The following is a 23,834-nucleotide window of genomic DNA, read 5'->3' as shown; positions in this document are numbered from 1 at the left end:
GAGCATAACTTTTGGAAAGTAACTGCAAACATACTGTAAAACATATATTCTATGAGAAAAACATAACTAGATGCATGAAATGTTGTTTTTACTTTCAATATGTCTCAAGAAATCAGGTTGGATTCCCATTTAAAACTGCGAGCTGATGGACAGATAGATAATGAGATTAATAAATAAAATATGAATGCAATACAATACAACAATACAAACAAACAAACAAGCAATTCAATAAGTTAATCTTTAACATATTGTAACCCCCTAAGGAAATTGGAGCACTTATCAAAGCAAAATCATGGTCAGCTTCCCTACAGGGCTACGAGAAGGAGGAATATGAGTCTGCACATTATTCTGCAGATAGAAAAATGGTTCCTGTGTCAATATCAGTGAAGCCCACCCCATACTTAGTCCAAACGCATGCCTACCCTTTTTATGGATTTGTTTTCTTCTGTGACACTTTTATTGCTGCGTTTTCCCTGCGGGGCCCCATTCCCCTCATCACAACATCCTGCTGGCTCGGTGTCCACAGCTTTCTCCATCTCCCTCCCTGAGGAAGTCCTCAGCTGGGATAGAGAGAAACCTTAGAGCAGACTTTCAGCCCTAAGTTTATTTTAACACTCCTGTTTAATCAGCGCTCCGTGACACCGGGCCCTCTGTTCCGCGTATCTCGCTTTCCAGGGAACGGCTGCACAAGGGACATGACCACATTACCTCCACCTCTCCATCCATTAAAAGCAAAGCCATATTCTATATAGGGAAGGCTGGGTGTTTAGTATGCAACGGTTGTGAGCGTGGGCCAATAAGTGGCCCATTTTCAGTCATTCTGCATTGATTTATCGGTCCCACTACTTGTTGGAGAACTGCACGTCTTCACTGGATGTCTTGCTGAGAACCCTGCTCCTTGAAAAAAGAAAAAGAAAAGTACTACTACTAATGAAAAAAAAATTCCATTCTTTAGCATTAATAGTTACTAATTAAAAGAAACACTTACAGCAGTGGCACTAACCAAGGGGGATTAGTTTCAAATGGAAAATTAATGCGGAGAAACGGCCCAGGGCCTAGCTTGGCCGGGAATATCCGAGGCAGCTTCGGAATAATTAGACGATGTTTTGAAAGTGGAATGCCTCCCCTGTTGGACATTAAAGCTGCTACATCCCCCTTTCGAGCCCGCAGATCCGAACCAAGGGAGAACTTTATTTCAAATGGAAAAATTAATGGGAGAATAATAGCCCTGAGCTTCGCTGCGATGGCTCTATCCCTCGCGCTTTTTTTTTTTTTTTTTTTTTTTTTCTCGTGTTGAATAATTGGGGAGGCCTTTAAAAATGTTCCACCTTCCCAGTTGGCCTTAAATTCCGCCGTGACCCCCTTCCCCCCAGAAACACACTCATGCAAACAGACTCAGGGGGCTTCTGGCTTCCTATCTTGTTTTCAAGGGGCAAAACTTTTCAAATATTAGCAAAAAGAGAAGTGGGTAAAAAGAGAAAAAAAAAGCTCCCTTGACTACAGCAGTTTTTCATTCCCATCAATATTTTCATAAGCAGTTACTTCAATGGGAAGCCTGTGTCTGCAAATGCTTAAACCCAGCTAAAAGTTTAAAAAAGTGGCAACGGTCTCCCATTGAAATTATTGAGGTGAAATGTGTTACGGGGTTTGTTTAACATTGAACAAATGGCAGAGATACAGTTTGTGTCTCGTGTCTTGCACTTTAGTTTTATCTACATTATGATTGTATCGCATCAGCTATAGAGTAGACAGCCCTTAATATATTATTGAAGCACTCTGACCACATACGAGTCCGTTCCTGGGGTGTGCCATACTCAGTACAAACCAAGAAAGAAATAGTCATACTACTGCTCACAAGTGAACATCAGGAATGAAATCTCCCGCTGCCAGCAACTCAGACACATCACAAGACTCTTGGTATGTCTGGACGGTTTCGAAGACAGAAAAAGCATGTTTCAGCTGTCTTTTGAGATAGCATTAACATAACATTGGTGGAAATGGAAAACAAACAACAACTTGGCTCCCTTAGCAGTATGAACTAAACATTTCTTGTAGATCATAAAGTTTGCTTTACCACTACAGTAGCGAGTTCTTTGCTCCACTATCATTTCAGAAGGATTTGGAAATGGGACCGGCAACAAAAAGTCACTTCACCCCGCATGTTGATGACTATCTGTTCACCAAACCCTCACTGAAGTCAGGAAGCCTTTTAAGATCCGTTTTACTTGATCCCGTGTCGTTCTGTTTTTTGGAAGCTGCCTCCTGGCACATTCAGCCGCCACAAACCAACATGTCACCAGAAGCTTTTGTTTACGGAGACAAGGCATGACAAGCTGGTCAAGGCTACAATTAAAATCAACATAATCATTCCCCCTCGAATCCCAATTCTTGGGGCCTCTGGCCGTCCTACGGGTTTCAAGACAGTTGTGTACACTGAGGCAGGACAAAAAAAAGAAAAAATACATTTCACAAAATCAAATCTGTTGCTATATACCCAGGGATTAAATGCCCAAAGGGAATCTACAGTTATATCCTGCTTTCCAGATAAGCAGTTCCAAGTTTCTATATATTATGCAATTCATTCTTCCCATACAATGTAGACCCTGCTGGTCCCCGACTTATGAAGCTGACCACAGGTGTCATGGTAGTGCTAAAGCCACGAGGCACTTCTTAATTCTCGCACAGGTGCCACACAACACAGAGTTAACCGATGGAGGGAGGAGAACACAAATTACTTTGTACTGCAAGTAAGGAAGTTGATCCAACGCAAGCTTTGGTTGCAGGCGTGTAAAATCAAAGTTACGAACACATCCCTCTCAGGCTCCACAGGGAAAGGGGGGGTGGACACAGGGAATTTAAGAGCGGAAGGAGAGTCGGTGTAGAACTAGTCTTGAAGTCGGGATGCCTCGCGGCTCTTTCTGTTCAAACATTTGAATCGATTAACCTGGCGTGCGTTGGTAGGCTCCTGTGGATTCTGGCGCTTCCTGCTTTCTACTGACTGAGGAATTTACAATGACTGCATGGATAGAAACCACAATTTTTCTGAAGTAGATGAAGCAAAATTGCTCTGTAAAATAAGGAGTTTTCAATTTCCCGTGCTTTGCGTCCGAGTTGCATGGTGTCAACACACAGAAGTGATGAGCACATAGGTCCTAAGGTCAGGGCGAAATGGTCAATATTGACTATCTGATCAGATCACAGCCACAGGGCTACACAGCTATACTGATGTCTCAATTATCTCAGCTAGTCTTCATCAAGAAAGACTCGGCCACCACTGAGGCAACTGAAACGCTGAAAAGAGTCTTAACTTGCAATGATGGTTGTAGTGGTATCATTACAAAGTAGAAAGGCATCTAATCCCAGCTTTCCATTGTGCAGGAGGTCAAGAGAACTCAGATTAATTCAAAGTTTCTGGCACAAAGTTAACACTTCAAAATTCTCAATAGAACCAAAACGATTAGCTTTTAATCGGTTGGGATCCGATTGTGGGAAAGGCGCTTTGACATCTCAACACCGATGAGACGGAGTCTTTGTTGCATCGATGCAGACACACTTCTACAAAATAACTTATTTTCTTTCCTGTTGTAAGTGCTTGGGGTGACATGTACCAGTAATTGCCGCTTCTTCACCGCCTCAAGACACAACACACTTTCTAATTTCTCATCAAAGGAGGCATGCACTAAACTTTATTAATTTTTTATTTCACGTTCACTTCTTTCCTTTTTCTAACCCCCCCCCCCTCCCTGCCACCACCAACCTCGAAGAAGAAAAAAAAAGCTACCGTGTTTCACCGGACCTACTTCCTTCCTGCCTGGAGGTGGTACATTACTCGTTAGTTCTTTGTCAGCCAGCGCGATATCCGCCAGGAGCAAAATGGTGGAGTGAAAAAAGAGAGAAGACACTACATGAAGTTAAATGGATTATTTTCAAAAAGAGGCAAGAGATATTTGTAGCAAAGGTTCACAAATTCAGGTCCTGAAGAAGTGTTAACCAAACAGTCCAGTTTGTCAGAGCAAACGCTGTGTTAGTTTCATATTGGGAACCTGGAGCTTATGAGTTATTGTTTCCAATCACCATGTGTTTGTGTTTCTGACAGGAGTTAATGCCACAATACCATTCCTCCCACAGTATGTTTTTTCCCAGTGCGATGGGTGGAATCGGGCACTTCACTAAAAGCACTACATTTAAAAGACAAGGTACACAACATTGCCGATAAAACAATGGATTCAGAAGAGAAGCGTGACACAGCAGATTCCTAATTCTTCAAAGGAAGCCAGGAACAGGGCCTGCATTTAATGTTCTGCACATTACAAATGTTTTTATTCCAGTTAAAAAGAACAAACAAAGAAAATAATCCACCCTTCGCCTTATTGAATTTTGTAGTTTCTGCTCCACTTCAAAACGGAAATTTCAGTGACATTTTAGAGCGGTGCGCCTATCAAGACTAAATCACAACAAATGTGTCAGACATGCCGGTAACACCACAGAGGCCAGCGGAGTGCCCTCGACTGTGTTTGACAAATCAGGCAGCGGTGCAGTTAGCAAAGCTGTCTGCGTCTCTCAGCCCTGCTCTGTTTTGGAAGGCCATTTATCACAAGCGAGTGTTTCTTGCCTTCTGAAATCTTACACACAGGTATAAATCATTCACTTTGATTTCAGGGTTTGGTGTTTAAATAATTAAAGAGCTTTCATTTGTCAGGATTTAGTTCCTTAAAAACTGTGAGCGTGACAGAGAAAGAGGGAGAGAGAGACGTGGAAACAGAAAGAGAGAGAGAGAAAGACAGACGTAGAGAGAAATGACAAAAGATGGGAAAGGTATATTAATTTGTCTACCAGACTGAATAAATGAAAAAATATATATTTTCCATTTTAAATCAGAAACGATTGGTTAGCATACCATAGTAGTGACAGTCTTTAACGTCCTGCTCTCTTTTAAAACACACACACACACACACAAAGACTGGTAACATTTAAAAAGGGTTTTATTAAGATAAAAAAAAAAAAAAAACTATTATGAAATATAATATGCATAGACTGTTTTTGCGTATCGGTGCCCCTTGTACAGTGTTCAGAATAGCCAAGTGCTAAAGACATCGGCTGATATGGTCAACGTGAAGTATGATTGCACAGGATCATGTTGTTGAAAACGAAAACACAATTGCAAATTAGGGGTAAACAATATATTAGCCAGAATCATTACTCAAAGAAGCAAATCATGTCTTTTTCTTTTGTCTTTCTCTCTGACACACGTTTGCATATTATAATCAGCTGAACATTTCTGCTTTTTGCTCCAAAAGAAGATTGACATTTCATAGATGTTAATGGTAAGAATCTTAAAAGATATTAGATATGAAAGAAGGGAAAATGAAGTGCTTAAAGTCAAACTATTCTTAAATCAGCAGATTAAAAAAAACAAGCAATTTAAGGAGAAAGAACAGTGGATTGGATATAGGCTGTTTATTTATATAGTGGAAAGGGAAACACTCTACAACATTACACCATAAAGGAGCATATCAAACTGCCTAGTAAAAGTTGCTGTGGAAGAGGCTCAGTGTGTATTGACAGTGCTGTGCTACATGAAGGCTTATTTCATCCTCAGGAAGTTGTCGGCAGTGCTATTGAACATCTTGTGCTGGGAGCAAGTACAAAAGGGATACAGAAAAATAGGTACTACTCTCAACTACACCATCAACACAGACAGCAGCTCGTCCATTACACAGTTAGTCTGGTAGCTCAGAAGTGGTCAATCCTACAAATTATTATTATTTTTTACATGTAATTACTGGCTTCCCTCTGCAATACTGACACAGAAATGGGATTTCCCCCAAATCAGGAACATAATTCCCACCCAAGGGAAGTCATTAAACCAGCTCTTACCAAAACATGATGGTATCTTCCAACCAAATGAGTTTCCCCATCCGTAAGTATGATAAATGTGATAATTATTTACAAGATTAATTATTTAGAAACAGGCTTGTTTCAGTAGCACAGGGAGAGGGAAATAAACAGTGCTCAACATTGCAGCTCAAGCATTCCCATCCCAACATGCCGTCCACTTCCATTTGGTATCGTTGTGCGCATGGCGAGACTGCTGGCACATCGCAGGATCTGAAGCTCTCGGTCGCGTGCGCAGCTGTATTAATCTCGGCTGCATGGATGCTGAGGTGCAGTTTGCATACCTTCCTCACGTTCTCCTTAGGAGGCTTTAATTTGTGTTGGTAATTCTAAGCACTTAGGAAACGTGGATGTGGATGGATTCATGTCCATTCCTGTCTTATGCCAGCAGGTCTCATGCATGGCGAGAACTACTGCATGAAATATCCAAATCACAACAGAGAAGAACCTTAAGACACATCCATATTTCCTGAGTAGTTACATAAATGTGAATTAAAGCACTTTTCAAGAGAAAGGAGGGTGAGCAAACACAGCAGTATAGTGTGAATTAATTATCTGATATTGTTTCATAGTCATAAACACCTACATCTTTTTAATACACTGTCCTAAGATTATGTTTGTCTGACTTGTTTATATATATATATATACACACACACACACACACACACACACACACACCAGTTGCTCAATGAGAAGCACTGTAATAAGTTAAATCACTAAGGATCCCGAAATATCCCGTCTTCAATCCTCTAGGCCTGTTGTTAAATGAGGTACACAGAGATCCTCCACACTAAAAAGCAGCCACACAGCGAGCCTAGAGCTTTGAAACTGCAAGTGCAAGCTATCCAACCAAAATCATCAGAAGTGAGAATCTCAAGAATCTGAAGATAATAAATGTATAGCAATAGGTGGGTCAAGTTTAATGAGACGCATTCATATTAGAAATAAAACTTTCAAATTATCAGTACTTTTCCCCCAAGATACACAATTACTATTTGTTATTTAATCATATGTATTTATTTTGCAGACCTTTAAAACGTACCACACTGCCATGCCTGTTTTTTTTGTTTTTTTAACATTTGGTGAATCTGGAAAAAACAAAAAATCTGAAGCCACGGGGACAGTAATTGTCTTAATTTGTAACTGGTCAATTGTTTTCATTTGTTTGTTGTTTAAATTTGGCGAGTAGCTTGGTTTAGTTGGCAGCATTTCTCTGAAGCGGCGGACATCAAGTGTCATGTAATGGAACAACAGCGCCACATGCTGGAGGTTGTGCTGTAATTAACTCTGTTGAGGCCTTGAACAGTACTATTCTGCACATAATTACTCCAAGAGACTAAGCAGCAGGTAACACCTTTGGAGTGTGTTGAGCTAGCAATGGGCAACTAAGATGTCCTATAGCTGCTGACTGACTGGCCGTCTTCAGGACAAAGTTGCTTCACGTTTTTAGGATTCAGAGAAGCCCTGATGGATTTAAGGGTGTCCCCCTGTGTATTAACGCTACCATATCATGAGCCAGGAAATGATGCTGTAATATCTGTGCTATGGAACAACATAATTCCCCCTGCCCCCTTATTCAGGTATCTGTAGGAGTGATATGATGGCAGGATTTAAATACAGCAATATTGTCCCTTCCTGGGTCCTTAATCCAATGTGTCGACAGAGCAGTTTCCAATAAGGTCACAACGTGCTCAGCGCTCAGTCTGCAGCTGATGGAGGAGAAACTGGTGTTCAAGGAGAAGACGCCACCTTCTGGACTGACTTGGTCATGTCATTATTTTCTGTATTTTCTTTACATTACGAATGTGAGGTTTTCCAATCAAGCAGTTCAGCATATTATTAATTTAAAATGGTTATCCACCACGCACACACATCTTAAATGTTTTTAATCTGCAAGTACCCCTAAAAAATTAATTGGGCAGATGCGTGATTGTTGCTCATCACAGATCTGACCGGCTAGAAATCACAAAAACCCAAAAGCACTCAAGGCATTAGGAACAACAAATCTCTCTCCGAAGAGGATTCACCTAATCAATGCAAAATAAACCAGTTTGTCTATTATAAACACCCTTAATTAGCAATAGACTAAACTATTAAAAATAGGGGGAGGAGGTGTGATATAATGTGATTGAACTGGAATATTTAAAAGAAAAGTGCTATGGGTAGACTATGATTCGTGCTTCCCCTGGAAAAAGCTAGAAGACCTTGACCAGGATGGGGTGCTCAGAGGCTCAGCACTGCCCTCGTGTGGTTCCCTAGTTATCCATCATGGAGCGTTGCAGGGCTTCCTGTATCATGGCTTGCTCATCTGTGGAGAAATCCTGCGGAGACGGGGGGACAGGGGAAAAACCACTTCAGCCAAGTGACTCCAGTACATACACAAGCCAAATCAACTTTCTTGGGAAACAGTTCAACTACTATATGTGCATGAATACATGAAGAGGATAAACAAACAAACAAACAATTCAAGTCTGACACACATTGCCCAGGTTATTGCCCAGGATTTAACTCTTCCAAACAACAGAGACTTCCTGCACACATACACAAGGCTGAGTGTCACCTATGAGCTGCAAAATGGTAGGATTTATTTAAAAACTAATGAAGAAGAATAAACAAGTAAAAGGAATACGCACCACAAAGGTGTCGTAGGAGAAAGTGTGGCGGACCTTCAGGTGCTGGAAGAAATCGGCACTCCTGTAATTCGGGTCTCCCCAGGGCATCGAGGCACAGATAGGACACACCTTTAGAGCAAAACAATTTAAGGGGCTAATTACACCAAAAGAAATCTGAATGCTGTCTTTTGAAAGACAACCGAAAAGGGCTCCAGAGTGCGTCTACAGAAACATTTCTTAATTTGCTCTGGAAGGCCCACGGGCTCTTTAGTTTTCTTGTTGGCGTGAATGTGAGATTCTAAGGGAGAAAGTTTTGCCAGCGATGCAGTGGGAAGACTTCCAGGTTTTCAGGCGGCATGTCGCTCTGATTTATTGTCAGTACAGAGAGTCAATGTAGGGAGATTCAGGAGATGAATGCAGCCTTCAATTATTCAAGCGATACGGAGCATCACTCTTATAAATGCTTAAAGGTTTGATGGTTTTCCCGGTTTTGATGGAAACCCAGCTTTTATCGTCAATGAAATCTGTTTGGAATATGATTCGACGCCACAGTTTTCAACAATCCTGTCTGTAAAGCACTGGTAACGCTACTAATTATTTTCATGCCACTTTAATATGCAGTCTCAGAACTCAAGAGAAAACATGAAGTGCCATATTTTGGCTGAGGGCTGTGAAGATTACGCAATCTGAACGTACCAGGAAATGAGGAAAAAAAAACTGTTTGATTTGCTTCAGCTGAGAAGAGCAATTCTACCCTGAAACGGCAAATGATAAGGTGTGAAAGAGATTGCTATCAATTCTGCAATTCTGAGGAAAGAGACCAGATTAAGCAGTTGAGATTGGATCGGGGAAAAACTGGACATACGTGTTGGAATGATGAGATTAAATGCAAAGTGGGACCTTCCAATTTTGGTAAAATATAAAATATATTGTAATAAAAATGTCAAGGCAAGATTTGTGTTGAAGCACATCTCACCACATGGCGCGAGTCTCTGGAGTGCTGGGAGGTGCAGTGTTCTACCAGCCCATCCTGATCCAAGTTCTGGAAGTTGCAGTAGGGGCAGGTGAACGTGTAACGATTTGGCACAGAGCTGGAAAGGAAAAGGAAGTGTATTCAGAACAGAGGTTGTGGGTTGGATGGTGCTTCCACCAATACCAAGACCAAACCAATCTCTTCTCGCTGCATTTGGAGAAAAAACTGAGTCAGTGGGCGTGTTCCCTTACCTGACCACAGGGGGCTGAGATTTCGCAGTAGTCTTCACACCCTCGTCAATGTATTCCTGATACTTGGGGCAGACAGCTGTGTGACTCCTCATCTGAGACAGACTCACCTGGCGGGGAGAGCAAAGAGTCTAGAGTCAGTTTGCCATTTTCGCCTCAAGTAAAAGGATCGCACGTCTTGTGCTCCTCTGCCACAGCACCGTTTGTCTTTCGGGGGCCAGTCACCACCGAGAGACCTCTCCTCACTGCTGTCGGACACTCCATCTCTCTCACCTCTGCGTGGCAGCCTTTGCAGGACCCCAGCGAGCTGTGGATGAGTTTCTCCAACTCCACGGCCATATTCCACTTGCTGAGAGCTGTCCGACACACGGCACACACGGGCTTCTGGGGGCGCAGGCACTCCTGCAAACAGCTGTTGCAGAACCTGAGGGGGAAGAGAAATACACCTTGGACTTGAATGTAAAACAGCAGTTTGTGTAGTAGTCAGTCGCACAGGAGCTAATCAGATGGTTACAATAGTGCATTTACAGGCCAGGGAGAAATAGTCTAGTTGATGCAAGTCAGTCATACAAAATTGTGGCTATTGAGTTTCTATTCAGGCATCTCCCCTTTCAAACTTCATGGATAACTGCACTTCTGAAGAAGACAAAGTCCAAGAGATTAAATTACCCAGCCCAGATGATGTCAAATGATGTCAGTCAGACTTGCAAAGAGCTTCTCGACAACTCTTGATCTGTACAGGTATCTCGGTGTGTTTACAGACAGACCCTCAAACTAAGCCCTCTAGTACAAATGTTATTACCTCACTGTGAAGTATTTTAAACAGTGCAATTAAGTGCTTCTATTTCCTAGTAGCGGGTCAATCATCTTCTATTACATAACCCCACTAACAGGAATTGAACTAGGAATTTCAAATAAAGCTGTATAATTTAATGATGCTAAATTAGGATAAAAATGTATCGGTCAATTAGTACTCTGATGCTGGGCTTTAACGTCATGTTAAGTGGTGTTTCATCTGCAAAACTGTGTCAGCATTCAGTGTAATTTTGATTTCCATTTGATGGCAGATTGCCACACGCACAGCTCGATGTAAAACTGACATGTGGCTCCTCTCTTATCCAGTGTTTGTGTAATTAGTTATCAGGTAACCTGGTAATGCAATAAAGAGAAGTGAAAATCCCCGTCACGTTACCGGAGGTAAACAATAAACCATAAATCTTATGAAGTACAATTTTAAGTCAAAGTCAAGGTGTTGGTGAAGGCAGGCCTACTTAGATTATTCTTCACAATTATAAGGGGTATAACCGCTGAGCATAATTATTATTATTATTATTATTATTATTATTATTATTATTATAATAATAAATATAAATGTTATTGTATTACAGTTTTTCTAGTCCTCTATGCATTTGCCTTTTTTTAGTAAAATTTTAGCTAATCAAATTATTATTTTCTGTATCCAGAAGAATTTCAGAGCTTTACAACAACAATCTCTTGGTTGAACGGATATATTGAAATGGATATTTTGCAAACGAATCTTAAAGTCTTTCCAATAATGCAGATGAATCTCAGGGGCACTGGAAAATGTAGATGTGAAGACTGTAAGGAATACAATACAATGTGGCTTTGTGCTCAGAACTATTAAGCCCCATGAGAATGAATGAGGAAGTTTTTCATTGATTTAGGAAGTGAAATTCTCTTAGCATTCCCAAAAGGACAACAACATTCAGACAAGTACAGTTTACAAGAGAAGGAGTATAGTCTAGTATGTCATAGTACAGTTACACAATGAAGCAGATCATCAAATCATCATCATTAAAAGTTATTTTCCTTTTGATATTGTTAAAATTACAAAAAAAGTTACTAATGTACAGTTCACTACAAATAAATTACAAACTTGCTTTCTTTCAGGCCATATTCACAGCCTCATTATGACAAAAATCTCAAATATGTAACATAAAAATCGATGCCCTGTATTATGTGTGCGTTGTTGCTGTTGCCAATCTATATATTATCTGACTGGTATGATTCAGCATATGTTCAAAATAACCGGTTGATTAATATTCAAATTATATAATGGATATTATATAATAAGTAAATAAGAATAAGAATACGTTTTTATAGTGGTGTTGGATGTAGACATCACTGTACACTGCTAATAAAACGTTACTTTCTTCGTTATCCGACCATGACATTTTATTTTTCGACTTTGCTTACGTGCTTAATTTCCAAACGGATATTTTGGTCCTAATTCAAAATATTTATATCCGTAGTGTAAAACATCACTGGGTACTTCACTTACATGTCAAAAATGTATACATTATTACAAGAGCAGATCGGTCGCCATCTTTAAAGAATTACAGAAACTAACAGTGAAGTTTGTAAATGCTGGGTGCTGTTTCGCAAGCGGCGGATCTCCCTTTCAATTAACTAGAGACGGGGGGTATGATCAATGTAGGGGTTTTGGTTAACAAATCTAGCTTTAGTAACCGTTTCAGCTTTATTTATATAATTTTGTTTCTGTAAAATAAGCTACTTTTTAAGTGACACTCCAGTAACATTTTGGAATCCCCCCTCATAATACAATAAATCCAAGCCCTGGTTTATGGGCATTAATTATGTATTTAGCTATTTATCATAAAGCCCTGGCATGACTGAGGTTGTTTGAAATATTTTCTTTCCTAAGACACATCAAGCAGGAAAAGAAACCCAGCTACTCCTTCCACTGCGCATTACAGGAAACCGAAACTGTGGAAGAACCAGCGTGGCTTCCTGTGATTTGTAGTTCCAGACGCAACAAGAAAACAGTTCATCTGTACGGCCCTGTGCGCGCCACAAGACTACAGATCCCACAATGCACCATTTCCTTTAGCTGTTAAAAAAAACAAAAACAAAGTACAAACTGATCATTTTAACGGGTGGCTTGACATAACAAAACAGTATACCTATCTAAGCTTTACTTGCATGCATACATGCATTTTAAAGTATGATTCAGATGATCCAGTTGCATATAGCTTCATATATGTGAAAGGCAGCATTAGTTACAAAAATACCAGGATGTCACAGCTAGCTAGAGCACGTAAAGAACTGAAACTGAAACACAACAGAGCGCATACAAGGGAATGTGTACATGTATGTGCATTGCAAGACGAGCCTATACACTCACGTGTGTCCGCACTGTGTTGTCACGGGAAGGTCAAATATCTCCAGACAAACAGGGCACACGAACTCGGACAGGTCCCTCTCCGCATCCTCGGCTTTCTTCTTCTTAAATGCCACATCCAGGCTCCCAAACATCGCCATTTCTTGCACAGCCGGCTCCTTTACAAACTGTCTTTCCGTGTAGGCTGTCCAAGTCTACCGAGGACATAACGTCATAACGCCGAACCTGCTGTAGGAGGAGCGAAATGGTTCAGATCCTAAAAAAGATGGGACTGCACAAGTATGGCTAAATGATCGGTAACGTCGGATGCATATGCGGATGGGAGCTATAGTGTGCATGCATGCATATTGCCTGGTGTCAGGGGATAATAATAATAATGACTTGTTTACTCGGATCCGGATTGTAAATATCGTAATAAATACAATCCGTGAAAATACCACAGTGGAGCCTTTAAAGATGCAGGATTCAAGGTGAGGCCAGGCAGCACACACGGGCTAACCACACAAACAAGTTGCGCGTTTTTAATGGTATGCGAATTAGATCCGTCGTGATAATTATGCATGCACTGCCGCCGCGCTGCTCCTCCCCGCTCCTTACGTCGGGCTAGGACGGCGCGTCACGCATGCGCAGAGCGAGTGCGGGGATTTCCAGCAGATTGCGAAGGTAAGGTGCCGAGTGTGGTGGCGTCTCTGTAAATCGGCCCGGCCGCGGTACTGAACCCGCGTCCGAGCGGCCCGGCCCGGCCCGGGTGGCCGTGGGGCGCGGCGTGTCGTGCGTGTGGGCCCGGCTAGAGGCGACGGCGTGTCTGTGTGCGCATTCATCGGGGCGTCCGTGAGCACCCAGAGGGGCCCGGAGTCACAGCCCGACTGACATGCTCACAAACGACCGCTACTGCTAGTATGTAACATCGCGTATGTGTTGTATGTGCGGTGGAGATGTGCGTGCTGTGTATGTGGGGGGCGTGTGTGGACCCGTCTGCGTCTGTCAGGAAAAGCACAGCAAGAACCGGAACCCGTCCCTGCGTTGACTTCCTAAACTGAAAGCGGTGATAAATGACATGCCTAACCGAAAACAAGCCCCCAGTCCGCCGAGCGGCTTCATTTCTGTGGATTGTGGGCTCCAGCGTGCGCGTTCACTGGATCGTTAGTTAGATACAATTATAAAACTGTATATAAAAACGGATTATGTTTAGCTAATATTGTTGTGTTTTCAGTGAATCTTGTTCGCCCCGATCGCGGAGAAAGTGACGGTCTGCGTGATCCAGGCTCGGGCGGGGGTGTGTACCTGTGGACGGGCTGCTCAGAGCCCAGTACCCGCCGATCACAGAGAGAGGGTTGCTGCGCACACGGCTGCCTGCCAATTATTCAATGTGGTAATGTTAATATATATTACTGAATAATAATTATAATAATATAGTCTTCTGAAATAGACGTCAAAATATCCCAAAGCAGTCGTAAATGGACGAGGGGGGCTGTGATGTCATGCCTGAGGGTCTGGTTTCTCAGATGCCTTCCAACTACTAGAACTGGTCTGTAACTATTAATTATTATGCAGGCAATCCAGAATAGATATACATATGCGAACACATTAGCAATAGTGTATGGAACACCTGTTTATTGTGGAAATATACCCAGCAGTGCCAGGGTAGGGCGGGCCCATATTGAGATGCTACAGCTTCAAGGCAGCAACCCACTCGCACATCCTGTAGATGAGAGCAGCAGGACTGCAGAAAGGGATGGCAGCCTGGCCCTGCTGTAGGAAAAAAGTTTGAGGTATGAGTTAGGTGTCTTGTTTGCGGATGATGGGTTCCTACCTGTGCGAGACAAAGATGGAAAGGAAGTCAGAGCGTGACAACAGTAGTGCAGCTTGGACACAGACCCACTGAGCAGTTGTGGCCTGACCTCATCCTGATTCCTACCAAAGCCTGTCAGTCAAGCAACACTGAATCTCCATTCCCCCTACATGCAGTGAATCAAATCGTGTGTGTAGTTTGTGCAGTGATTTTCTAGTTCATGTTATGTCACTTGGGTTTAGCCCCAAGCCGAAACTAGACTGTAGAAATGCAATTGAACACAGATCTCCACATGCATTGGAAAGTGTGTATGCATAAACATACAGTTCATATGGACTGCTTCCTTTTTTCCATTCTGCCACTTCCTGGTAGTAGTGGTAAACATACACATTCAAATGGCTATTTCAATGGCCACAGTAAGATCGAATATGCTTTGTAAAAACTTGACAGGAACAGTAATATTTATAACTTAATGAACTGAATAACCTGTTGTAATTTTAATTTCTCATCTGGATTGCAAGCAAATAGGAAAAAAAGTCAAAGGTGCCATCCTACACAAAGATATCTACATTGTTTCTGTCAGATTGTGTGTGTGTGTACCTACACACACTACACCCTCACACTTGCTTTGTAATAGTGTTGCTTGTGGGCGTATAAGCTTTATTTATTTTATTGTTAAGGAATAAAACCTGTGAATATTTTCATGTAGCTGCTAATACTAATTGTTATGCATGTAATGTATTGTCAGATTTCACACATTGTGGCTTCATGAATGAGGTCTTTGCCCTTGGGGTGGCTCATGTCTCGCACTTTACACTGATCAACACCTAAAATGTCCATTGAATCCTTGTTGACTGTCAAGTCTTCAAAACTACAGAAACTATATTGTCTTTATAATGAAGTAATTCCTTTACAATATTTCCTTCTCTCTTGCAGCTGGTGTTACTGTGCAGATGGTCACCCCTCACAAGCCTGCAAATTCTAACACATTTGCGCCAAATATACAATTCCTTGGCATCGTCTCCAGAGTCTCAACATCTACGTGTTCCTAAAATCAGGTTTACACAGGGTTAACAATCATCACAGCACTCGGCTTGGTTTCTTATTCATCAGTGAAATAGCCCTGGATGTAAGTTAATGAAGTAATTGGAGACAGCCAGTGAGATATTCCATGGGCGATATCTGTTTCTGAGATAAATGAAGCACTCGTGTATGCTGCTGTGATGGAAGCTTGGTAGCTCGTCCTTGTGGAACACCCTGGATTGGACCGGCTCTGGGATGTCTCGGGTGGTCTGAGTGAGACCGGGCGACTATGAGAGTCATGCAGTGACCCAGCCTGCTGCCCCTAATGGATCCCAAGCTGCGAGAGGACCTGTTTAAGAAGTATGTTCAGACCCTGGAGTCCCAGCTGGAGGAAGGGGGAGGGGGGCAGCAGAAGACGGGGGAGACGGGGCTCCAAGCGGCCGCCACAGCACTGCTCAGTGTGTACCAGGTTGATCCCAACCAACGGTTCCGGCTGGTGCATTTCTACGAGGTGGCGGAAAATGCCCTGCGCACCCTGAGGAGCTCCAGTCTGCAGACCCTGGAGACGGCCTTTTTCACACTAGAGACCGTCTGCAAAAACCTGCTGCTGTACCCCTGGAAGAAAGAGTTCCGCAGCATTAAGGTACGTGACACTTCATGGATCTGGGGAGCTCAGTATCGTTGGGACAACCCTGTTCTTGATTCTTTAAATGTGGTTTTACAAGTCATCTCATGTGTATCTAAAAAGATAAATGTAAAACACGTAATTTAACATTTCTCTCACTGTGTTTCCCTCTAGACTTTCACCGGCCCCTACGTGTATTACCTGCAGTCTGCCATGTGTGACTCGGACCTGCGCTCCCTCCTGCGCTCCATGGGCTACTCGCGGGAGCAGGAGCTGCAGTTCCACATCCGTGACCACCCAGTGGGTGCCAATCACCTCCGGCAGCTGGCCTTCGAGCTCTTTCTGGCCCGGATGGAGTGCCGTCTGCTCAAGGAGGTTGTGGCGCTGGCAGGTGTGGCGACCTCGGAAGTGGAAGCCGTGGAGATGCGCAGGGTGAGCCGGGAAGATGCCACGGGCTGCGCCGAAGCGCTGCACCAGCGAGAGGTCCTGGCGGGGGAGGTGTCCCGCCTGTCTGTGCGTCAGCCAGAAACAGAGCGGGCCTACCTGAGGAGAACTAGCCGGCCCTCCAAATCGGTGGATGTGACTGATGGCGCGGGGCACTGGCAGCCAGCCAACAAGCCCGTCCTGAAGGCCTCCCTCAGCCTGCGCAAGGAGCCCCTCTTTGTGGATGCGGAGGAAGATTTGCAGGACGAGATCATCCGCCCGAACATATCTCTGCTCTCCGTGGCAGGGCCACCCTACAGTCCAGTGGCAGACTTCTTCCCCGTTCAGCCACCTCCTGCAGAACTACCCCAATCCTACTCCTATCACCTCTCCTCTCTCGATGGGCTTGACATCTACACAGACCGGGGAGGCTATCGCCCAGCGTCCTCCAGATCACAGAATCGGGACCCCAGAGATAGCAGGGAGAACTGGGGGTCAAAGAGCCCCGCTGCCCCCTCAATCGGCATGAAGTGCCAGGGCTGTGGTGTGGGGTGCAGCAGCCTCACCTCCTGCCAGAAGTGCGACATGATCTTGTGTCCCAACTGCCACGCGGTCGACCCTTCCCCTTGCTGTGGACTGCAAGACTTCCCAAAATCCTCCCGGCCCAGTGATGGCTACCTGTCCGCTAAAGAGAAGTTCTCCGTCTACTCGAATGCGCACTCCCAGCTCTCCGAGAAGCCCCTGACCTCCTCGAAGCTTTTTACCAGCAAGCCAAGTTCATCCAACAACAGCAGCATCGGTGGGTCGCGCTGTGGATTTTGTAACAAACCAGGCGCAACTCACACTTGCTTGAATTGCTCCAAGGTGTCTTGTGACAGTTGCATGAACCTCTATGCTAAAGATGTGTGTACCCGCAAGAGCGCGTACCATAACTTTGTGCCCAACCACCAGCTAAACTACAAGTCCAGCTCCATATCACACCTGGTGTATCGGTAAATTGTACAGCAGTTTTCCTGGCAGCTCGTGACATATCAGATGGAAGTCCAACGCTCATATCATCGTGGAATGCCCAACTTCTATCCCCTTCCTCAACTTTGATTTCCCTGCCTTGTAGAACTAAAGACTTTCAGAGCCTTATCCTATATTAATTGTACCTGCTGGGCCAACTTTCCGCTGGTTCGCACATTACTGTCGTGTCACAATTAAAGAACCGTGCGCTAAAAAGACGCTGTCCAGCTGAATCGCAGACCTTCTGTATCTAACCATCTTGTCATGACGTGACCATCTCAATATTCTGCGCACATGGGTCTGGGTTTTCACCCCCCCAACTCTTCTGACATGACACAATCAATTTAGCTATGTGTCTGGTAGGCTTTGAACTGAAAACCACATCAACATATTACACTGGATTTTTATTTATCTTACAGTATGCTATGTTGAGCTGACGTAAACAGTCATTTTTGCATTCTTCACTCCTCTGCTTTGATACAAGCTTGAGACCAACCACAGTCTTAAGACTCCCAGATGGCGTTACACTTAGGAACCAAGCAATGGCCAAATGGCACAGAGAGTTACTGTATTGGAAATCCCAGAATAAACTGCAGGATGTTATTTTCCTTTTTAATTCAATGAACAATGTAAGGCTTTTCCGTTCAATCTCTCCTTTTCCCTCAACTGTTGAAACCTCCACTGATAAGAAACCCTTCTTTCTTGGCTGCAGCAGTAATTTCAGTGTACAGGCATCCCGGCAGAAAGGAACTATGGGAACTGTAGTTTTAGTGAGATTTCCTCTTTATTAGAGGGCAGCTAATGTGAGTTTAATTCATTTGAATTGATCCAGTTTGCACCGAGACTCTTTCTTTGAGTTTACGTGCAGCAAAGAAGATGATCTCTTGACTGCTGAGTTGTAGTTTCATATGTTTTTCTGGAAGTGTGTGACATACTGTATCCAGGCAGCTCTCGTAATACTAAGGGCCTTTGTTGCTCTCTGTATAAGAGAACACTGAGATAAATTCTGCAGCTGCTCATTCAGCATCTTTAACGTGAAAACGGAAATACAAATAGTGTCTCTGGCTGAACTAAACCGGCAGAAGCTTCCAATCCAGCGTTCTGACTGACTCGAAGCCACATTTACTGACTCTAAAACTACAGTTCCTGTCGCTTTTGGTTTGGTTTTCTCTCGCGTTCCCTTCCTGCACCGGCATGCCATCATTTCACCTCTTTTTTCCGTCACCCAGGCTTGCAGTGTTTTATTGTCTAAATAAACCACCCAACAAATAATGAACGGCCACGAACCACACTTCCCGTGAAGACAAATCATTATTCATTATTCGAAAAGCTGGAGTTCTGCAGCTTTGAACTAAGGGAGACAGTCTGTAGCGAGGGAGAGAAGACAGTACAGCTCTATGTGATGTAAAAATGCATAAACTATGCAATGGCAAACAGTGTCTGGAGTGCTGAAGCCTAGCAGAAGATAAACAAGTATACCTTTTAAGTGGGGGGTTTTGATTGATTTTAATTCCTGTCCTATTGCTCTTTAGAGTTTTTCTTTTACGGTTACAATTTCACAGAGTTTTGGGGTCTCTTAACAGTTTATCTATTTGTTTTAATAAAGGGGAACTAATTAAACAGATTAGCTTATTTCACGTTGTCCTTGGGTGTGTTCAGGTAGCTTTGTATCATTTTGGAGCATCAGTAAAGTTATTTTTCTGCATTTTAAGACTGGTAGATGTGCATACAACCCCTGCGTGGAGACTTGTATCTAGTATTCAATGGGGAGAGGGAAAAAGTGAATAAATAAAAGTGATCTTAATCGCTTCTGAAAACCTGGTTTACAAAGGCCTGGGGAGAAGTGCAAGTTGTAGTAAATAGTGTTGTCATTGAACAAAAGTGCGATTTCTGAACCTCAAGGGGCTGCGGCCAAACACTGCATCCCTTGATGGGAAGTGCTGTGGAAGCAGCAGCTGGGCCTTGGCACGGACTGCAAGGAAGATGAGATGAGAGATTAGCTCATTTAAGAAGTGGCGGTTTATAAGGAAGAATTATCGTTTCTCATGTTAGTCATTGTTTAAAAAAAAAACGGTCTGATGAATTGTGGAATGAAAAAATCCCTTGTAATGACCCAGTTTTAGTCAGTATTTCCCAAACACTTACGCTAATTAAATCCTGCATCCAGAGGCAAAGGTCTTTGTCCAATGCATTGTGGTCCATTTTTGTTTGCTCTGCAGTAGACGGTCATGGACAGAGTAACAAAGCCCTTCACAGGAGATTTTGCATACAAAGAGAGGAGCCAGTAAATGTGTCATGTGCTCCTTCACATCCAGGAGTGCTTTTCATTCAGATGAGTGTGCTTCTTTGATTCCTAATTTCAGAAGTATTTTGTTTGTGGTATCTTACAGGTATTTAGTGCTGGTGTCGTCTGTATTAGCAGCTTTCGTCTGGCATGGTTTATAGACACGTTCTACCCCAGTGATGCCCCCTCTCTCCCACATCCTCCTTTCACCCATCAGCACCTCAATGTGTATTGTTAAGCAGTGAATGCTCCCTGTGTACAATATTACAATCCTGATTGTTATAGCAGGGTTTATTTTTGGGAAAAATAGCCAAATAATTTGTTGGTAATTCACCTGATTTTATAAAATAATGCCAAGAATAAAACACTAAAAAAAGAAAGCATGGTTGTTTTGACTTTTTATTTGACTCTAAATGCTCTTGATTGAAACCATGATTTGGGTACAAATGCATGCATAGTATAATTTCTAAAACTGAGTTTAAATGTTTTAACTGCAAATTGGATTGGGAAATAATCATCTTCTATAAAACTACTGGTCCAGAAAGACCAGCCATCCTTAAAATAGATGTTATTTTATATATATATATATATATTCTCTTCATAAATAAGATTGACATTTATTTTCCAATTTCTAATTGAGCTGGTCTCAGTCATATATACAAGTAACTACAGTTGATATGTGCATGTGCAAATACCGTCTCTATTTTGTATAAACTCTTGCCACAGTGTAATGCTTTACATTCGCCAGAAGAGGGCTGCAAGAGCTTTGAAAGATGCACTTCTAGTTCCCACATCATCAAGGATTCAGCCACTGCTGATCACAATCAAAAGAAGTGAACTCAGGAAGCTGGATGCAGCTGGTAGGGCTGCTCTATAATTACTTGAGGTGCAGCCTGCAGTTAAAACACCTACATGGAATCCTTTCATATCCCTGATACATGGCAAGGCAGCTCACTTTCAGTCTGTGTGCTTGTAACTGCAATATAAATGAGAGTTATGTCCTGTCCTTACAATTGAATGATTATACTGGAGAACCAGAGATATATCTATATTCCTGTAATATGCATAAAGGCAATCATTGTTTCACAAAGATCCCTATAGCTCATTTAAAGCCATATCTAAAATATTTATTCTGTTATGAATAGACTTTTCCTAGGTTAGTTTACAGCATGCATGCTCAGCGTCTGCAGTTCTTTTCCTGTCCTTTCTGTACATTAATATTGTAATTGTACATTCATTTTAATTACAACCTTCAGCAGAGCAGAGTAGAAATCCAGCCCACGGCTGTTCTTCAATTCCAGTTGTTTAAATCTTCAGTTTTTATTTTGTTTTGTCTTTAACACAAGAAGAAACCTGTGAATAATGGAATTTAACCAATTAAGCTGTAAACTAACATTTTTTCAGTAAGTACCTGCCTGTCAGAAAGAAGGGGGGGTGGAGACAATAACCGAAAGTCCAGCCAGGGCATGTAATATTTTGTGGTCCAAGGTCTGGATTCAGTATGTTAACTATTAAGCCTATATAGTTAGGCCTATGTCTGATTAAAAAAACTGGAAAACAAAATAAAAAGTATTAAAGTGTTCATATGTTTCTGAGGTCTGAACCACATTGGCCGAGTGGTCTGGATGACTGCACACTGGTTTTAGAAAACTGATTGCGCGGGGCATTTTTAGTTTTCTTGACACAAATCCTAAATAAACAATAAAACAATATAAATGTAAAATCATGTTGTTGAAATATATATATATATATATATATATATATATATATTTTTTTTTTTTTTTTCCCATTTTCACTAAATTCAAGTATATTCAAGGACATAGTCAACTTTTTGTAAAACATCCAGTATATTCAAGGACATGAAAAGGAATTTCAAAATCCAAGGACATTCAAGGTGCGTACGAACCCTGCAGTACCTAACCTATATAGTGGTTTATTATTTGCATCTTTTTGTTCCTGTTAGACAGCTGCTTACTATGGAATGAGAAGGCTGGAATATTGACTGAAAACATAGCACAAATAGGTATGACTTCTTATACATATATATATATTCTGTCATCTACATTTATGTACACTGCAAGTTCAAGACCTGCTTGTAAATCAATAGGTGTGTGTCGTGAAAACAATCCTATTATGGTTTTAGTGTGTTTTCAGTAGTCCAGGGAAATCTACTGTCATTTCCCTTTTATTTTTTATATGAGGTTATTTTAAAGAAAGTGTATTCAGGATTTTAGAATCCCAGTCTAGGATTTGGAGATATAGTCAAACCTATTTGTGCTGTTTTCAGTGTGTTTTCGATAATCCAGTTATTCCATAGAAAGCAGCTGTCATTCCATGTCATTCCACTTTTATGTATTATATGAGATTATTTTAAAGTGTATTTAGGATTTTAGGATTCCTGTGTGGGATTTGGAGATCCTTCTGTTTTCCCCATTATATTCTATGGGCAATCCGTTCTGTCATTCGTTTTAGTCTGTCCCTTTATTTTACAGAATCATCTCTTTACAGACAGCAAATTGCTATTAAGTACAGGTTTGTAATGTGTGATATTGTCTGATATTTTGTCAACATTGCTGAATGATGTATTCATTGTGATTGTGTGAACGTTTATCGTTTTAGAGATCAGTGCTAATTTGATATATATTGCGTTTTGATATAAATCAGGAATATCCAATGTCACGTTGTGGCGAATAAAAATAGTTTTCAGCATTGGGATTGCAATGTGCAAGATTAAGCTATGTATACTACGTGAAAAGGGTATCCTCTAGGAGTATATCCATAGCAAGAACCTGAGTCATTTGTGGAATTGGCTTCATTATCACATAATAGGGCTGTAACGATTCCACACATTTTCAATTCGGTTCAGTTTTCGATTGTAGTTGTTATTTTTCTTCACACACTTGTCTCCAAATTTATAACCTTTTTTGACAAAAATCGAACAATTATTTTAACACTGCCAGCCAGGAAATCAACAATAACAGTATTAACAGTAATTGAACAGTAAGGGCTTATGAAGCGCACTTTAAATGGACGAAGTAGTTCTAGATTTACATGAACAGTTTTTCTGGAGTTGTCATGACTGAATTCCAAGGAACTTGCTGATCCGATCAGAGGACAGGCACACAGGAGCTGTGTCAGCTGCGATCATTCAGTTATGTATCAAGACATGCACATATCAGCCATTATGACCACCTGCCTAATACTGTGTAGGTCCCCCTTTTGCAGTGTAAACAGCCCTGACAAGTCGAGGCATGGACTCCACTAGACCTCTGAAGGTGTGCTGTGGTATCTGGCACCAAGACGTTAGCAGCAGATCCTTTAAGTCCTGTTAAGTTGCGAGGTGGGGCCTCCATGGATCGGACTTGTTTGTCCAGCACATCCCACAGATGCTCGATTGGATTGAGATCTGGGGAATTTGGAGGACAAGTCAACACCTTGAACTCGTGATTTATCAGACCAGGCCACCTTCTTCCATTGCTCCGTGGTCCAGTTCTGATGCTCACGTGCCCATTGTAGGTGCTTTCGGCAGTGGACAGGGGTCAGCATAGGCACCCTGACTGGTCTGCGGCTACACAGCCCCATACGCAACAAACTGCGATGCACTGTGTGTTCTGACACCTTTCTATCAGAACCAGCATGAACTTTTTCAGCAATTTGAGCTACAGAACCTCGTCTGTTGGATCGGACCACACGGGCCAGCCTTCGCTCCCCACGTGCATCAATGAGCCTTGGCCGTCCATGACCCTGTCGCCGGTTTTTCCTTTCTTGGACCACTTTTGATAGGTACT

The 23,834-nt window shown here is 42.3% G+C and overlaps 2 protein-coding genes across 5 annotated transcripts; one reads left to right on the top strand and one right to left on the bottom strand.

The window, feature by feature from the left end:
* Nucleotides 1-4,964: 4,964 nt before the first annotated feature.
* rnf114 (ring finger protein 114) lies at nucleotides 4,965-13,418 on the bottom strand. The gene is made up of 6 exons (XM_066702411.1): nucleotides 12,895-13,418; nucleotides 10,002-10,152; nucleotides 9,732-9,838; nucleotides 9,484-9,598; nucleotides 8,529-8,636; nucleotides 4,965-8,216 (listed from the first exon to the last, which is right to left on the bottom strand). Exons 1-6 carry the CDS (start codon nucleotides 13,029-13,031, stop codon nucleotides 8,151-8,153), a joined length of 684 nt encoding a protein of 227 aa, XP_066558508.1. The 5' UTR covers nucleotides 13,032-13,418; the 3' UTR covers nucleotides 4,965-8,150.
* A 72-nt stretch (nucleotides 13,419-13,490) lies between these two features.
* spata2 (spermatogenesis associated 2) lies at nucleotides 13,491-20,426 on the top strand. Of its 4 annotated transcripts, XM_066702407.1 has the most exons (4): nucleotides 13,562-13,788; nucleotides 14,105-14,263; nucleotides 15,620-16,349; nucleotides 16,506-20,426. In XM_066702407.1, exons 3-4 carry the CDS (start codon nucleotides 16,032-16,034, stop codon nucleotides 17,748-17,750), a joined length of 1,563 nt encoding a protein of 520 aa, XP_066558504.1. In that variant the 5' UTR covers nucleotides 13,562-13,788; nucleotides 14,105-14,263; nucleotides 15,620-16,031; the 3' UTR covers nucleotides 17,751-20,426. The 4 variants fall into 4 exon arrangements, with proteins under 4 accessions (XP_066558506.1, XP_066558504.1, XP_066558505.1 ...); XM_066702409.1 differs by lacking the exons at nucleotides 13,562-13,788; nucleotides 14,105-14,263 and adding an exon at nucleotides 13,491-13,554; XM_066702408.1 differs by lacking the exon at nucleotides 14,105-14,263.
* The last annotated feature ends 3,408 nt before the right edge of the window (nucleotides 20,427-23,834 follow it).

The sequence above is a fragment of the Amia ocellicauda genome, chromosome 4 (genome assembly GCF_036373705.1).
Source record: "Amia ocellicauda isolate fAmiCal2 chromosome 4, fAmiCal2.hap1, whole genome shotgun sequence".
NCBI lineage: Eukaryota > Metazoa > Chordata > Actinopteri > Amiiformes > Amiidae > Amia > Amia ocellicauda.
This window is presented reverse-complemented; position numbering and strand designations above follow the sequence as displayed.

What these genes read in the sequence shown, in the direction of transcription:
- spata2 (XM_066702409.1), top strand. Translation starts at nt 16,032, where the DNA reads ATGGATCCCAAGCTGCGAGAGGACCTGTTTAAGAAGTATGTTCAGACC. An exon ending in AAGAGTTCCGCAGCATTAAG is followed by an intron (nt 16,350 to 16,505) that starts GTACGTGACACT and finishes GTTTCCCTCTAG; the next exon opens with ACTTTCACCGGCCCCTACGT.
- rnf114 (XM_066702411.1), bottom strand. Translation starts at nt 13,031, where the DNA reads ATGGCGATGTTTGGGAGCCTGGATGTGGCATTTAAGAAGAAGAAAGCC. An exon ending in GCAAAGGCTGCCACGCAGAG is followed by an intron (nt 9,839 to 10,001) that starts GTGAGAGAGATG and finishes TCTCCCCGCCAG; the next exon opens with GTGAGTCTGTCTCAGATGAG. An exon ending in CCAGAGACTCGCGCCATGTG is followed by an intron (nt 8,637 to 9,483) that starts GTGAGATGTGCT and finishes TTTGCTCTAAAG; the next exon opens with GTGTGTCCTATCTGTGCCTC.